The 17376-nt window shown below is 36.6% G+C and overlaps 3 protein-coding genes across 3 annotated transcripts; 1 reads left to right on the plus strand and 2 right to left on the minus strand.

Moving 5' to 3' along the window:
* The first annotated feature begins 345 nt into the window (after positions 1-345).
* Positions 346-2824, plus strand: LOC105170370 (DNA sliding clamp PCNA). Its single transcript, XM_011091107.3, has 4 exons — positions 346-978; positions 2049-2201; positions 2297-2394; positions 2486-2824. Exons 1-4 carry the CDS (start codon positions 660-662, stop codon positions 2708-2710), a joined length of 795 nt encoding a protein of 264 aa, XP_011089409.1. The 5' UTR covers positions 346-659; the 3' UTR covers positions 2711-2824.
* Positions 2825-3483: 659 nt separating this feature from the next.
* On the minus strand, positions 3484-12502 carry ENOC (cytosolic enolase). The gene is made up of 12 exons (XM_011091108.3): positions 11958-12502; positions 10719-10893; positions 10465-10536; positions 10269-10385; positions 9548-9628; positions 7741-7817; positions 7572-7675; positions 5922-6020; positions 5651-5736; positions 5291-5377; positions 4617-4814; positions 3484-4103 (listed from the first exon to the last, which is right to left on the minus strand). The coding sequence occupies exons 1-12, from the start codon at positions 12215-12217 to the stop codon at positions 4035-4037; spliced, it is 1425 nt and encodes a 474-aa protein (XP_011089410.1). The 5' UTR covers positions 12218-12502; the 3' UTR covers positions 3484-4034.
* A 1470-nt stretch (positions 12503-13972) lies between these two features.
* Positions 13973-16291, minus strand: EXO70H7 (exocyst subunit exo70 family protein H7). Its single transcript, XM_011091109.3, has one exon. It carries the CDS (start codon positions 16130-16132, stop codon positions 14201-14203), a length of 1932 nt encoding a protein of 643 aa, XP_011089411.1. The 5' UTR covers positions 16133-16291; the 3' UTR covers positions 13973-14200.
* Positions 16292-17376: the final 1085 nt, after the last annotated feature.

Here is a 17376-nt window from a genome sequence, read left to right on the forward strand (position 1 = left end):
TTGAGGGTAATCGTGCCCAATCACCGGCAGAAGGAAATGGATTTCGGTGGATTTTAGCCCAATCCACCCTTGTCACATAATGTAATCCACTCCTAAATTAATTTCATATAATATTGAACATACATATATTTACAGAATATTATCTAAAAATTTCACAAATAGAAGAATAAAGAGAGAAAATATATTGCTGTTCAAGAGTTTTTTTAATACTGACTTTTGACTTCGAAATTAATTCATCAGAAAAGCTCAAGTTAGAATCGAGCTTTAAATTTGATCCAATTAACTTAAAAAATATTTGTAAGTTGGACTCATCTTACACTTCGAAAAGAAAAAAACATTTTATTTGAGGTTTTGAAGCATTTGAGCTTCAACAATTTTCAATGAGGCAAACCCTTTACCTTTGTATTTCCAGAAGTTATGGCGGGAAGAAAAACGTATTTGCATTTTGATCCCCCGCTCCCGCCAATCGAAAGCCCTAAATTCCCCCAGCACTCTTCAGCTGCCTTCTTCTATATAAATCCCTAACCCTCCCATCTCCCCCCATTTCGACCCCAACTTTTTAAACCCCAATCCCGAAAAAACCCTCCAAAGGTCCGTCCCATACCCTGAATTCTCTCTCGCACCGTGGTAAAGGAGAGTAACTTTGATTGTGATTAAGGATGTTGGAGCTGAGGCTAGTGCAGGGGAGCCTGCTGAAGAAGGTGCTGGAAGCGATTAAAGATCTGGTGAACGATGCTAATTTCGATTGCTCCGCCACTGGATTCTCCCTGCAGGCCATGGATTCGAGTCACGTGGCGCTGGTGGCCCTGCTGCTTAGATCAGAGGGTTTCGAGCACTACCGCTGCGACCGCAACATTTCCATGGGAATGAACCTCAATAACATGGCCAAGATGCTCAAGTGCGCCGGTAATGATGACATTATCACACTCAAGGCTGACGATGGCAGCGACACTGTCACCTTCATGTTCGAGAGCCCAAGTATGTTCTTACTATTCTTGCAGCTAGGTTCTGTCTGTTATTAATGTTTACGTTTCTGCTCGTTCCTAAGATTTTAGTCTTCCATGTCGTGGTCTGTTCCTTTTTCAAGAATACAGTAATGCCCAATACTGTTTAATTTTGTACATACTATGGCGCGCACCCGCTCGCTCCGGTGTGTATTTTCCGTGTGAAGGATAAATTTGTTAATCATTCCATGTTTTAAAAGAATGGGGTAATATTCGGTGAAATCTTGATATTACCTTCAGCTTCTATTGAGCCTGCTTTTAGCTGAGACTTTCTGTTTCGCTCTTGTCTTAATTATATATCAATATTAAATTGTAGAAAGAGAGGGGAGTGATGTATCTTTTTGTACTAGTACAGTTCTTTGAACTGTGTTTTGTGGGGAATTTACAATATATATGAAGAAAGCTGGAATTGGACTTGTACCTAGGACATTTTCTGGTGTTTGCATTGCGTGGGAAACTGTCTCCTTTTCATAAAGAAATGTTTGTTTTTTTTTTTCCCAAGATATTGAATGAGTGAGAATTGATTGAATGTTAACGTGGCAGAGGAAAATTGAGGAACATGTACTACTCTCCGCTGGGCCAATCTGAAAAATGTTTGATAGCTTTCAACATTGGTAGGGTAAATGCTATAGCTATGAACATGCTTTAGAAATTCTAAATTAAGTTTGATTAGATGTGTTGTCAATTCTCTTAGATTTTGAAAATGAAATAGCTTTTACCAAAATGAGTAAATTCAATTTAGTTTCCTTAACATCTTCGTACTATGAATAGGTTTTTCAGGCAGACTTTAAAGTTGGAAATGAGAATTATATCCAATTCGTTTTCTTTGGAGATAAAAGCTTGCTTTAGGCAGTTAACACAATTGTATATCAAATGTCCAGAGTCTATATGACAAAAGGCCCAGAGTTGTATGGCAAGATTGAATCTGTGACATGGTTCACACTTGAAGTCTGGTTTAGCTTTTTTAACTCTGTTAAACTTTACACTCATGTTTGACTTATTAGAGCCCATTTTTATGCTGATTTATTTGTTTATTTATCACAGCTCAAGATAAGATTGCGGATTTTGAGATGAAGCTCATGGATATTGACAGTGAGCATCTTGGAATTCCAGAAGCAGAGTACCATGCTATAGTTAGGATGCCATCTGCAGAGTTTGCAAGAATTTGTAAAGATCTTAGTAGTATTGGTGACACAGGTGATCTTACTGATGATCTTAATGTAGTTAATGCATTACATAAGATTTTTGTTTAGCGTAATATGCCTCTCATGTTGAGTAATTGGTGCTTGCAGTTGTGATTTCTGTTACCAAGGAGGGTGTAAAATTCTCAACAAGAGGAGATATTGGAACTGCCAATGTTGTTTGCAGGCAAAATACCACTGTTGACAAGGTTTGCTTCTCTAGCCTCTATCAAGCACAAAAGTCTGATTTCCCTTTTGGTAGATCACACTGATGTTTTGTCATTGTTCTCTAACATGCAGCCAGAAGAAGCAACGGTTATAGAAATGAACGAGCCAGTGTCACTGACTTTTGCGCTGAGGTATTTGAACTCCTTCACTAAGGCGACTCCCTTGTCAAACACGGTTACCATAAGCTTGTCTTCCGAACTCCCAGTGGTGGTAGAATACAAGATTGCAGAAATGGGGTATGTAAGGTTCTACTTGGCGCCCAAGATAGAGGAGGATGACGAGGAGACTAAGCCTTAAGTTTATTACTTGGAAATTCTCATCCTGCTAGTAGTTAGTCATCACAAGCTTTAGGTCTTGTATATCTTTTTACTGCATTTACTTCCCCTCAATGAGAGAACTTATGTTGAATTCCTTCTTTTTGTACCAGCATTTTAACTTCCTTGTCTGTTGTGCAGTGTGTTAGCATCTTGCCTTACTGCCCATCACATTCTTCGCTCATGTTATTAGCTGGAATGGGCAGAAGTACATAGGCAAATATACAATCAGGATTATGCTTTGATGTTTTGAATCATCGGATGGATACAGTATCTTTAGGGAGTATGCTGCAGCTTGGAAATAACGTCCGTGCATGATAATCTAATTTTACCTTCCTGAACTATGTAAAATGTTGAGCATAGTGATCATGATCTTTTAGATAGCAAAATTTGCAAATGAAGAATGTGAAAGAGCTGTGTATGGCAACTAACTAGATTATTCTTCCAAGTAATTTCACATTACAAATCACAATACCAATCATTAGAACTCCAAATTACAAAAATCAACTACATAAGGCACATGCTCAAACAACACTGAATTATTGGCAACTCCATAATTGAGTTCTCGTGAAAAAGTAACTGTAAATGTATTCCAGATTTTCTTTATGATAAGTTACGGATTCATTTGAGCCAAACAATTTTCAACCTATGGCTACAAGTATACTAGGAAATCTCAACTCTCCAAAGGGAATTCTATTCCAGATTGAGCTTAACATGCCAGTCCCTTGTAAATGAGCAACTATACTGGCATGTGGATTGTGATTAATTTGAACCTGGGCACAAGTTCAAAAATATTAAGGGAAAAATATACCCCCTCAAGGGAATATCACGCTTCCTATTTGGATACATATTCAATGACTGGATTATCGGATAGGAATATAATACTTCAACACCAAATACATCTAAAGATTCACGACTGACTTGGGTATGTACCAGCTTGAGTGACATAACTGTTGCTCAATAATCTTTTTGTCCATTGCATGAATACCATTTCAACTCAAAATAGTATGTCTTTTTTTTTCCCCTTTTGTTCTTTTGTTTCTTTGATCTTTCCATTTTGGCATCCAAACTTCTTGTCACACTACTTAAACCTCGTGAAACGACTCCTGTTACAGAACCCCTCAAATCTCACCAGACAATAATCAGGCACCAACCTTAACAAAATTGCAACCACAAATCATTTCAAGCAGCGTTGTCTCGGAACCATACCCCAATAACAGATATTATCTTGAAATCACGGGAGCCACTTGCCTCATAACGTAATAGTTCAACATGAAAACCACTGTAATAGAACTGTGCAGAAGCTGTCAGCAGTGCCTCCAGTCATCACCAGCATAAATCGATTTATCCCCGAGCTCTTCCTCAATTCTGAGCAACTGCAGATAAAGCATTCATTAAATCAAAAAATTTAAAGAATAACAAAAAAGAAAGACTGCAGTTGAAACAATATTATCAGTTCCATCCAAATCTTTGAATGAATCACTTTATCAAAATAAAATTGAGATAGCATTTGTTATTGTTTTCAGTTGAAGGAAGCACCATCAAGATGACAGCAATAATATCCTTTATTAACATTTCTAATCACGAATATTCTATATTTTAGTCACTCAGTGTTAATCATCAGAGTTTTTTGGGAAGAGACATCTTATCTTCCAAGTCTATACAGGTAATCAGAAGAAAACACATTATGCCTACTCAGGCAGATGAGTACGCTTAACAAGAAACCGTTTCCAAAAGATTTTTAAAGGCACCTAAAGAACAAAAGTTTTTTCTGACTTGTATATAAGCTACTAGAGCTACTCCACAGTCATACTTACTATGTGACAACTCCTGTGCTAGTAAAAACAGAAGAGGCAAACTACAGTATATAATAATAGATAGCTGTCTACCTGGTTGTACTTTGCTAGTCTCTCTCCACGACAAGGGGCACCGGCCTTAATTTGACCAGTGGCAAGGCCAACAGCTAAATCTGCCAGGAAAGAATCTTCACTTTCCCCACTTCTTTGAGATATCACCACGCCCCAGTTGGCATCCTTTGCTAACTTGGTTACTTCAATGGCCTCCGTCACAGTTCCAACCTGATTGATCTGAAATTTGTAGTAAGGCAAAATGGAAGTCAGAAAGACATTGTTAACAAAAATAACATATGTAACATCATCAAGTTGAGGCTATCATAGAGAATTGTTAGTGTTAGAGGAAACCAGGACACCAGAAATCATTAGGAAAGTGAAACAGAAGACTAACACCTTAGGCTACTTTGCTAATTGATCGAACAGATTCAAAGTCATAAACATATTCAATCAAATCAAGTTACCAGCAAACAGCATCTTATGTAAAAGTGCAACACCTGTGTGGTGCTGCTTTTAAATGGTGATAGGTTGTAGATGCTCTAGAGTTCTTCTTACATGGACATTTTGGATCTAATGGAAAGAGAGTAAATACCAGAACCATATTTATCTCATTTAGAAACTAATCTAAAATATCAGGTTGCCGCAGACATGTCATAACCTTGCTAACCATTCACTTGCAAGCACTAAAAGTTTGATTACCAATCAGAAGGTACCTTTAGCAGAAGAGCATTGCAAGCTGCTTCCTGTACAGCTCTCTCTATTCGTTTAGCATTTGACGTCAACAAGTCATCTCCTACAACCTGAATAATAAGAAACTTTATTAACTGAATGGATTCAGTGATGTTGAGCAAGCAAGCACACGTAAACTTGCGATTAGTTTCACAGACGAGCACAGGAGTCAGATCATATAGATAACGGAAGTCCACATGCTTAGCTGAAACTTTGAAGATGTGAGCTCATCACTTAAATTATAAATTGAAGTACTCTTGACTAAAGCTGTGGTGGTGGTTGTGGTGACTTCAGTATCATAAAAATTGCAGAGGATAATTCAAAAGTACGAATGACAAACAAACCTGGCATATTCCAAGACTAGAGAAATACTTGGAGTGTTCCCAATCCTCCTTGTCAAATGGATCTTCAATTGACACAATAGGGTAGGCTATACAGCACCAAACAGGAAGTAATGAGAGTCAGCAAACTTTTCAAATCAAAGACAAATTTTAAAGGTAACTCTAGAGTAAAGAACTAGAAGAGAAAATTATAACTGCAGTAGAGCTACCATAATAGATCTTTCCATTTCAGATAAAAGAGCTTGAAGAGAAAGTTGAGCTGCTATAAAGATACCTTCACATAGTTCTTTGTACATATCAATCATGTCCTCCCCTGACTTAAAATTTTGACCTGATTTATTTGGTGATTTGTAATCCAAATCATACTTGGTACCTAAATAAACAAATCAAACAAAATCAGCCTTTTGTCAACTGTAGATCAACAAAAAACTTCCACAAATTAGGATAAATCAGAATATTAAATTTGATCGGAGTTACAGCGGATCCTAAGAGGTGGTTGCATGCTCAAAGAATTCAGCAGGCAACTAACATATCAGGAAATATTTCTGTCTAACCAAAAGGCAATTTTCCACTCTAAAAAATAAAGGAATGATACAGACAGAGTATTACTGACAGGAGAGGACACAACTTAGGTGTTTGAAAATAAACAGTTCAAAGCAACTTTGAGCAAGATGACGTCTAGGAGGGTGAAATAGGGTACATCATTAAATGAGACTTAGTTACATCATACAATATGCGAAACATATAAAATCCAAAAGTACTAGACCTAGATAACATGTCAATCATAAGCGTTGAAATACGCAACAAATAAAGGTAAAGGCATGTGTAGATGCCAAAAACGACACTAAAATGCTAAATATTGTCTGCATAGATCTTTATGAATAATTAAACACAAATATAACATAGTATTCATAACATGGCCAGAGTTGGAATTTGCTATTAATATTTCTTTTTCTTCAAACTAAGTGTTCACACATTTTGTGATACAAAAACAAAAAGGTGTTTGGTTTCACTAAATTTTCTGGTGAAATACATTTACCCCTCATGATATTCACCTCCAATTATGTATGTTGAATCATTTATTGATGTAACAACACTAACAATCCTATAACACCTATTTATATACTTCACGCTGAATTCCATGAATGAAAACATTAAACCACACAACATTTCTTGTTTCCATTTCCATTCCTACCTAAACTATGTAGCCAAAACCCACTTTCTTTTATCACATACAAAAAACACCACTAATCCAAACACATCCTCATTTTCATACTAAAACCAATACAAAAACAAAGTTGAGCTGGAAAGATGAAACTAAAATTAAGTATGAGAAAGAAACTAAAAGGTCTTTTCATTTTATAAAAGCATATTGCTACGGAAGAATGACTTGAGTGCCACTGCCGCCTCAAAGAAAGACCAAATTCACAGTTACATCATAATGCTGTCAGAAAAACTAAATTTTATACTAAACCCACTGAAATTGTGGTAAACATAATTGAATCTCCCAGTTCTCATATTTCTTTCACCAGTTTTCAACGATCCACAACTTCCATTGTAAAGAAAATTACAGAATAGTCACTCTTTCTGTTCCCATATTTCCTAATCGGACCATTTTAAAGGATTCAACCATCATTCATGCTTTAAACAATCAAATAAATAAAATAAAATGAACAAAGAGGACATTTGGACCTCAACGCAACACCCTAATTTGGATATTTTGGTGCTTGTGGAAAAGGGTCAGCTTGAAACTGTGGCACTAGAGCCATATCTTGGGAGCTAGACATATGCACAAAATTACTTCGATATCTTGGATAAGGACTTTTTTTGCACAGGTTCGTGGCACCTCAAAATTTGTTTAACCTAGCAAGATAGTACATTCTTTCATGGTAAAGGTGCTGTCTCATAAGACGAGGAACATCACCTATGCAAAATTCAGTAGCACCAACACCAATTGCTATCTTTATTTTCTCGTTATATCCCGTTCTGGCAATGGCCTCCTTTACAAAATCCAAGCCTTCTTTCAAGCTGCATGTGCAAAAATTAAGATCATGATTTCACTCAACAGATGAGATCAAATGAGGAAAACTTGCCTGGATATATTTGGAGCAAACCCACCATCTTCCCCAACATTACATCCATGTGAACCATATTTTTCTGTAATCACAGCCTGATGAACCAAGAAGAGGACTAGTAAATAATGTGAAATGCAAGTCATAGAGAGTTTTCAGTCAAGTTTCAACCAAACAAGTTTATCATTCAAACAAAATGCATACTATTTATGGATATAGAGAAAGTTTCTCCCCTTAGTTTGATTTTGTTGTTTCGGTGGTCTCCTTTTAGAAGCATAGAAAAAGAATTTGGATATAAGGTTGTGTAGCTTTGGAAGACAAAAGAATGTTTGGTTTTCTTTATAGGGGAGAAAAGTTACTATAAATGCCAAATCATGTTCCAAAAAGTATTTCTTTTTACATTTATGTTTAAAAATGAGATTTATGCAGTTAATGTACTATTTGACAATGGGGAATCAACATATGATAATTGGATGATATTTTTAATTATTACAAACGGGGTAGAATATAATAGTTATTTCATAATTATTAAGAATTAGTAATATGTATAAAATATTTCTGGAGGTAATAACATATATGTTGGACTAAGATTGGAAGAACATCTTTAATATTGGTTTAGAAACTTGTTCACATGCATACGCATTTGCATGGAAAACTCTAACATTTCAGAGATTATATTTACAATGGAATTTACTGTAGTATGTATAGATAACTATTTATATATATATATATATACAACTATAAGTCCTTCACCTTAATCTGCTAATAAATTATAGTAATAAAGAAAGATGTATATAATTACATATACACATTTTATGCTCCTTCATTAATTTCCCGAATCCAGATGGAAAACACTGATGGATTGAATACCACCAGCCCATTATCAAGATGGAGCAAAAAGATTAGCTGTTGTGCAGCAATTAAAGACTGAAACCCAGATAAAAGGTAAAGAAAAGAAAGAAAGAACAGTTGGAAGTTTAATGGATAGTGAGTTCGTGCTAGGTATGTGTCTTTGTGCTTTCTAGGAGAGGACAATTGCTTGGCAATATATCTGAGGGAAGAATAGCATGTACGCAATATGCGACCTGTTTGGCAATGTGCAAAGAGTTGGACCACCCAGTACAAGAGAAGGAAGGAATATAACAAGAGCATGGTCCAAGAGGATGCTTTTTGTTATATTTTCCAAATTAACTAAAAAAAAGAGAGAGAAGGGGCATAAATTTCATTCACACCTCTTTCTTTCTATTTAAAAACAAAATTAAGTTATTTACAAAAGCATGGATGAAATCCACGTTTTTATAATTTTAATTAGGACAGAGAAAGGTGCTGGAGACAGGCCAATATTTTCAGTCTTGGCCTGTCTCCAAGAGTTGTTTTTTCACAAGACACACCCAAACATTTGTGAGATTTAGGAAAAACAAAAACAAAGCAAGTTGTTAGAGTCTTGCCAGGATCCTGTATGATTGACATCATAATAAGCACTCTCAATGGCATGCACACTAGAACCTTCATTCTTGAGATGTCAATGTAGAGAAAATAAGCATACAGACAATGTCGATGCAAGTTTTGTTACTAGCATAAACCATAAAAGTACTAAGAAAGAAGTCCTATTAGATCACTTTGATACCAGCATAAACCACAAAAGTGCTTTCAAATCATTTTTCAGACTAAGGAAGTAAATACAAATAAAGGGATGAATTGTAAAGTATGACTGGAACAGAGCAAAGGATAATTAAACTTTGAACAGTTTCAATCCTTACTAAAAAGAAATTAAAACAGGAAAATTAAATATTACAAATAAAGGCATTCTTTACTTTGGAGAACTCACCTTCAAATGTTGATAAGTTTCAGACCCTATTTGCAATGCTTCCTCAAATTTTCTTGCCCCAACAGGAAGAATCATAATTTCCTGATAACATTTTAGTTGTCATTGTCAGTTACATGAGGGACTAAGGGTCAGTGGATAGGGTATTCAGTTCCTCATTGACACAGTAGAATAACATGCTTGTATACTCGTCCATTTAAAATAGGAATTAATTAATAACACTGTTGGGATGAATAATCCATTCCGGCATAACTGCATATAGTCCGGGTACATGGTGTGCTTTGAATATTTGTTCAATGACATCACACAACTGATACAGAGAATAATAGAAAAGTACAGATGACTTAGACTGGCAATCAGACTGGAAAAACCAACTGCAGGAAGCCCAAGTGCCCCTTGCACTAACATGGGTAGTGCTTGCGCTGCCAGTGCATAAATTCCCCAAGACAGAGAGTAAGTACTGGACAATGGTAAAAAGACCCACCAAATACTCTCATTCTCAATTTCAGTTCCAAAAACACCATGCTCACTAAAAACAAGAAGACATTTCTCATACTTAAATAAAAAATAACTAAGTTTTGTGGCAGGTTCCGAATTCTTTGTGAGGCTTAGTAATCAAAACTTTTGAGCATGCTATTAGCATGTGTGAAAATCAAAGATGAGACAAGCTATGTCAATTAAATATAGAAACACGTCGTTGCCATATGTAATTCAACCACATTACCTGAATTGCCAGAATGTTCCCAGCATGTTTTCCACCACTTATGAGAGTGAAAGCTGGAACAGGAATATGGTAATTCGTTTTACCAGCAAGATCAGCAATGTGTTTGTAGAGTGGAACCTAAAATGAACTTTTAAGCAGAATTAGAACAAGATTTCTTCGTCTGTCAAAGAAAAGTTACATAGTCAAGTTTTCATGCCTCCTTTTCAGCTGCCCCTGCTTTGCAAGCGGCCATTGAGACTGCTAGAATTGCATTTGCCCCAAGTTCACCCTATAAGTAAACCAGCAAGCTTAATCTGGAGAATAGATACAATTTGGCAAGTCTTTCAAATGGCAGGGGGTGCCAAATAACATATGAGCGGAGTCATGTATAACCCAGATGTAACATAAATCTGAATCTTCCGCATACACACACATAAAACTAAATAACTCCGATCACAGAACAAAAGCTACCTTCTTCTCGGTCTTGTCCAAGTCTATCATGGCTTGATCAATTTGAACTTGAAGAGTTGGATCCATACCAATTAAAGCTTCTGATATTTTTTCATTGATATTCTTAACGGCTCTACTGACACCATTTCCAAGATACATTCCCTTGTCTCCATCTCGCAACTCAATAGCCTCGTACCTGGGTACAATAGCAAATAATAAATTCATACACAACTTGTAAGAAATCAAAGTGGATGGTCTCAGTCCCTTCCATATAACAAAGCTAAACAAAATACATGTGATTCATGTAACCAAATGATAAAACTAACTGGCACAGACACAACAATGTGCAGATATTTCTTATATTGAAACATCAGACTAATCGACATCAACAAGGGTTCGAAAATCAAAGCCCCAAAAGTAATTACATCTAACGAGTAACTGGTGCCAGACTGCCAGGTGAAATGGTAGCTAGAGCAACAAACTGAACCAGAAAACCATCTAGCCTTTCTCATAATAGCATCAGTTAGAAGAGAAACCAAGAAGATCAAAGGCCTTGCTAAAAACCTTACAAAGTGGATGATCTCAGTGCCTTCCTATAACAATGTGTATTCTGCTGAACAAGATAGTATTCAGACAAGTCAAGGGCTGATAGCTTTAAGAAAATTGCTGTAAACATGATAAAAAGAAGAGCAAAAAGACACCAGAATGAGCAAATGCAAGTAAAGACCAGCTAACTACGTAATATTCTCCAACGATTATAGAGTAAAACTCGAGTATCTCATCAGATGGCTCTCCTTCTCAAAAGGACTACATAGTTAAAATTTACATCTACCTTTATTTTTGTAGTCTTAAATGTCTCCATTAAATGGTTAGGATTAACTACATTTAGTATGTCTCCATTGAACTTGCTTTGATAAAAAGCAAAATTGAGCTCGACAAGCTAGATAACTTTACATTATTTCATAACTTCTGAAATATCCAATTCGAGCTCATAAGTTCATCATTCTTCGAAACGTGAAATCTCTCATCCTTGGTTTCATATGTCAACAATACGATCTAATCTCAAATAATCTGATTGATTCTTTCTCCACTATAACCACCTCACCCTACACATAAATACACACATCCAAAGAACAATATACCCAAACCTAAAATATAAATAATAGACTAAACAGAATAACGATACAGATAGAAACCTTTTTCGTTTTGAATCCTAATAAAAACAATATCATAAACAAGGAAGGGGAGACAAATGCTTACATCCCAGAGGAGACGCCGCTAGGTGCGGAAGCCCGAAACACGCCTTTATTGGTGTGCAAATCGACCTCAACAGTGGGAATTCCTCTGCTGTCGAGAATTTGCCTGGCTTTAACCTTGGTGATGACAGAGGGCACGGATTTCCTCATGTGATTGGAGATGAAGAGCACGGGATCCGGCGTCTTCGCTCTAACTGCGGCATTAACGGCGTCTTCTATTTTCCTGGAGAGCATGTGCTTGTCCAGATACTCCTGCACCGACATTTTCTTCTCGTCACTGAAATCACTATAACGCTTCTGGTTTTTCTTCTACTTCTTCCTCTTCTTCTGCTTGCTGCAACTGAAATACCAGAGCTTTGAGACTGAATTGGAAATAATGGGGTAGGGTTTGAAGATTTTGGGAGATGATCCGAAACCGAGGTAGATGGACGGAGAAATGGGTGCGGGCGGGTGTATGCTAGAGGTTTAAGCAAATCAAAATCCAAAATTCCAAATCTATTCATGCCTCATGCTATGAATGTCCGATTTTATTCTAATTTCAAGTTCAAGACCTTGAAATTATTTAAATCAAAATCTATCAACAATATATTATTAAAAGAAATTTCATACCTACAAATTCATCAATTTATTAAAGTTTAAACATAGTTAAGTAGTAAAATAAAAATGTATTTGTATCAGAACGTTTCATAATATTTTCTTTAAAATTTAATGAATTTATCCAAATTAATTACAAAAATATTATGTATTAATATTTTGTATAAATTTTTATAATCTTATTACAAAATTTATTTTTAAAATAAAATTTAATATTGGGTATAAAATATATGAACAGTTAAAACGTTTTAAATACGGGTTTAAGTGCGTAAAATTAGAATGTTTGAAGCCCAAACTCAATAATTTAGATGTATGGATCCGCCCAACATTTGTGCCATCGCTAGTCCTATTCCTAAGTTTGCCGAAAGGGCTTTCAGAAGAAATTAGTAGGACAAGAGAGAGTTTTGGAAGTCCATTGGCAGCCCAAACCCAAATACCAAGATACAATTCTCTGTTAGATTCCATAAATTATCAATTTCTTTTTTCAATTTTCCAAACTGGTAAAAATAAAATCAAATCTTGAAAGTAGAAACAAAAACTTCCTTTTCACCTTATTTTTTTTCAACATATACAAAACCACCCAAAAGAAAAAACAATTCGGTAACAATTGGGAGTGTATTCTCTATTTAATCTACATGTAGTATGTTATTTTTTTTAATTTCAATCTACATGGTAATAATGTCAAATTAAATGCCAAAACTCTTAAAATAATATCAATTCAGAATTTTCAATTCAATATTTGATGTCACTTGAAATTTAAATTCCAACACAGTTTGATTTATTTACTTAGGTGCACAAATAAGTCAAACTTACAGGGTGTGGTGTTCTCTAAGCTTATTTAAAATATCCTACAGGCTCGTACATTCTGTGAGATATTTTAAATGTTTATAAGATTTTGAATTTTACTTTAAAATTAAAATTTTAAAGTATTTGAATAAAATAAAATTGTGGATCAAAGTTGAAGGAGCTTGTTAATAATTTAAAAATAAATAAAAAAATTCTTGTGTTTTTTTTTTTAAAGTTATAAAGTCTTAACATTTTTGTATCTAATAAACCGATTCATTAAGGGTGTATTTGAATTGATAGATTTGAATTTGAATGAAGAATTTGAAAAGAAGTCCATTCGTTAAGGGTGTATCAACTTATTGTTGAAAATAAACTGATTTTTATTTTATTTTATAACTTGTGCTTTTGAATCGTATAAATTAAATTAATTTAACCGAAAAGTTATGAATAGTTTTCTATCCGTTTCTGCAACTTATTAGTAACATTACAAATACTATATTATTTTTCCAAACACTTTTGACTTAAAACTTTTTTTCACTTATTAACTTTTACTTTGAAATATTTATAACTTGTACCCCTATGTTACTTACAATTTATTAACACAACAAAAGTAAAAGTTATTGCAATTGCACGTTAATCTCTTGAGAAAAATCAAAGAATTTTCAGTACTGATAAATACCAAATGGTATAGGCCTAATATACTGGAAACGTCCCTCTCAAAGCGACATTCTCTACAACTGGAAGTTTGTATCTTATACATACACAAAAGATAACTCTAATCTTCCACCACATATCATGCACGTAGTGGTCTACTTAAACTATACATACAACGCCGCTGGCCGTCCATTCCAACGCGGACAAATTCCATCAACGGCCGTGTGAAGAAGATACCGAAGATCCAGGATAAGTCTCATACGGCGACGTCTTGCTTCCGAAAAACAAGTCCGATAAGTAATTATCCAAATCTTCGGGGACATATCTGACAATTGGCACCATGCCTGGTTCCCGAGCGTACTTCCCTCTATGTTTCTGGTAGAAGGCCCGGTAACCCGGAACGATCATTTTGGCCAGAGAAATTTTCACCTCGTCGCGCAGTTTCGGGTCGGGTATGACCCAGGAGGTCTGCTTCTTGTATGCCTCCTCGAAGGCTAAGTTGAATCGTCTGAAGCATTCCCTCGCTTCCTCAAGGGGAATCTCCGCCGTTGGATCATCGGGCAATGAGGAGACCACTTTACTCCAACCCATTCTCTCGTAGTTGGCTACGTAGCGGTTCACCTTTGAGCGGGTCTTCCAGATCCAGTCGAGTCCCATCAGGAGCCCCAGATTGGAGTTCTGGACCTTGGAAACGACGTAGTTCAAGTTGTTTGCCAGGAACAAGTAGGACAGTGCGACGTCGTTGTACAGCACAGCTTTTCCGTCCAGCTTACAGAGGAGCACGAGAATGACCCACGCGAGGCGGGCGGTTATAGCCGCAGCTGAAGGGTCCTCTCCGCCGCCGGAGGTGGGGCTGGAGAAATAAGATTCCGGCAGAGGCGTCTGCGCGGTCACTGGCCAGTCCGCTAATATGTCGGAGAGTGCGCCGCTGTAATCGCAGAGGAAAACGAGGTAATTCATCACGTAGCGAGTGAGCGGGTGCACTGCGCCGGCCGTTGGCGTTTTTGAGGAGTCCTTCTGAATCGCCGCCTCAAATTGGTCCAACATAATCCTCACCGCTTCCCCCAGCTTCACCAGCGCCGCCACCGCCTCTGACCTCACTGCGGACAACGATTCGTGAGAAAAAATCAATTCAATCTCCGGCCACAGGTCAGAGATTGACTCGTAGAGGTCCAGAGCGCGGAACATTTTCTCCGGCGAGAGAATTTTCTTACTCTTCCCGAAATTTTCGGGGAAACTAAACAAACTCAGAGCCGCATCCCTAGAAATCTCGGTGAAGCACGACTCGGCAATCTTCTCCGACGAGGAGAAGACGATATCGCAGAGAATCCTTTCGCCGTGGAACAGGGTTTTTACTGCAATTTTGACTGCGTGGAGCCAGTTCTTGATTTTCGGCTCCAGAACATTCCATTCCATTTTCTGCATCTGAGAATGGTTTAATTTTTCAACTCCCAAATAGTACAAAGCCTCGTCGACTATCGATTTCCGGATGAGTTTGTAAATGTTGACGCATTCTCTTGCGTAACCAGAGGCAATCATACACTCAGCAATACTCTTCAAATCCGCCATGGCAACATCCAAAGCTCTTTCAGCTTCGGATGGCGAATTCCCACCTCGAGGCGGGGTGCGCGGAGGAGTTCGCGGCGGCGTCGTGCTCTCTTCCTCTTCGGAAATTTCATCTTCATAGTAGTCGGAAATGGTGGACCTGGTGGAAGCCCTGGAGGACATTCCAGAGACCGATTCAGAATCAAGATTTCTTCTGTTGGCTGATAAAATTACATAAAATTCCTTCTCGAGTCTTTTGATTGCAATCTGCATCAAATTCTGAGCTCTGACGAGTTTATGGGAGCTGGAAGTCAGCTTCACGTAATAGTGCATGGCGCTCTGCAATCCACTCACGGCTTCAAGAAATCTCTTGGCTTCTCTTCTGTCGTCGGCAAAGAGAGGCGAGAATTTCTCGTGGTTATGGGCATCCAAATCCCATTTCCGGACTATGGATTCCGCGTGGTCGATATTCTCCTCCATCATCGTGTCGGAGAAAGTATGGTGGGCGGCTGCGCGGGGCGGCGTGGAAGAAGGGGAGACGTGGCTGCCATGATGTGAAGGAGAAGAACCCCTGCTGGAAAACAATGAACCACCCTTCATTTTTCTCGAATAATAAAGACTTAAGTTGAAATTTGCGAAAGTAATTGATGGTGTTGGGGATGAACAAGTAACTGAGAAGGAGTGGAAAATAGAGGAGAGGTTTTCAGTTGCTTGAGAGTTTGAGAGAGAGAGAGAGAAATGGGTTCTAACAAATGGAAGAGGGGACAGGGGGGGTATATATAGAGAGAGGGGACTGGGGAGAGAAAAGGGTGGTTGACTGAGCAAAGAGAGAAGTAGAAAAAAGGAAGGCACGGTGAAGGCGTTGCCTTTTCATTGGAACCAACGAAAAGTAATAATCTGGGGGATTGGGAACAAGAACAAGCAATTGGGTCGGCGTCTGCAGGAACAATCAACTCTAGTCAAACCATGAATTCTTAACCTTTACTATTTTCATATTTTTAATGTGGATATCCAAATCAACAGATAACTCAGTTTCATTTATCTTATTATGTTATCAGTATGCATTTTTTAAAGACATGAATATATAGCCAAAAAAATTAGTGTATAATTAAGTACATCTAACTAGAAGTATTCATTAAATTAAAAATTCGATTCCCATATTTAATTCTTAATTTTACAAAACTTGGTATCAGTTATATTTTAGATTTTTATTTTTAATTTATCAAATCATACTAAAAACCAAAATATTATTATTAAATTAAGCATATGCATAATTTTATATTTACCAATTATTTTTACATCATCTTAATTATATTACTTATCAAAATTTAAAAAAAATAATTATTTTAATAAAAAAAGTTGGTTTATCTAAGCATCAAGCTGAAATTTTGAAAGAGAAAAAACAAAATAAGTTACTATCAAAATCGAATCCAATTGGCATACTGAATATCTGATGTATTAAAATTTCGGTCTGATTTTATCAAATGAACTCGTGAACCTAAACCAAACATAGGTTGTGCAGGATGCTTCTGTGAAAAATAAATCATGGATGTAAGAATAAGAGAGCGACTTATTTGCAGATTGAATTTTATATTATAAAAATTTATTTTATATTTTATTTCATCCAACATATACACGTCATGTACATAAAGTAATTTTCAAAATAAAATAGATGACATGTTATTTTTTTTTTTATAAATGTAACGTATATACAGTTAAATGAAGTAAAAGATATAATGAGAATTGTATAACAAAATCCAACCCGATTTATCTGTGGGTTTGTAAGCGCGAGAAATACAAGGAACTCTCAACAGGTTGTGTCTAGCTGGGGATTTGGCTTGTTT

Source organism: Sesamum indicum, linkage group LG9 (genome assembly GCF_026168435.1).
Source record: "Sesamum indicum cultivar Baizhima isolate 11 linkage group LG9, ASM2616843v1, whole genome shotgun sequence".
NCBI classification, from domain to species: Eukaryota; Viridiplantae; Streptophyta; class Magnoliopsida; order Lamiales; family Pedaliaceae; genus Sesamum; species Sesamum indicum.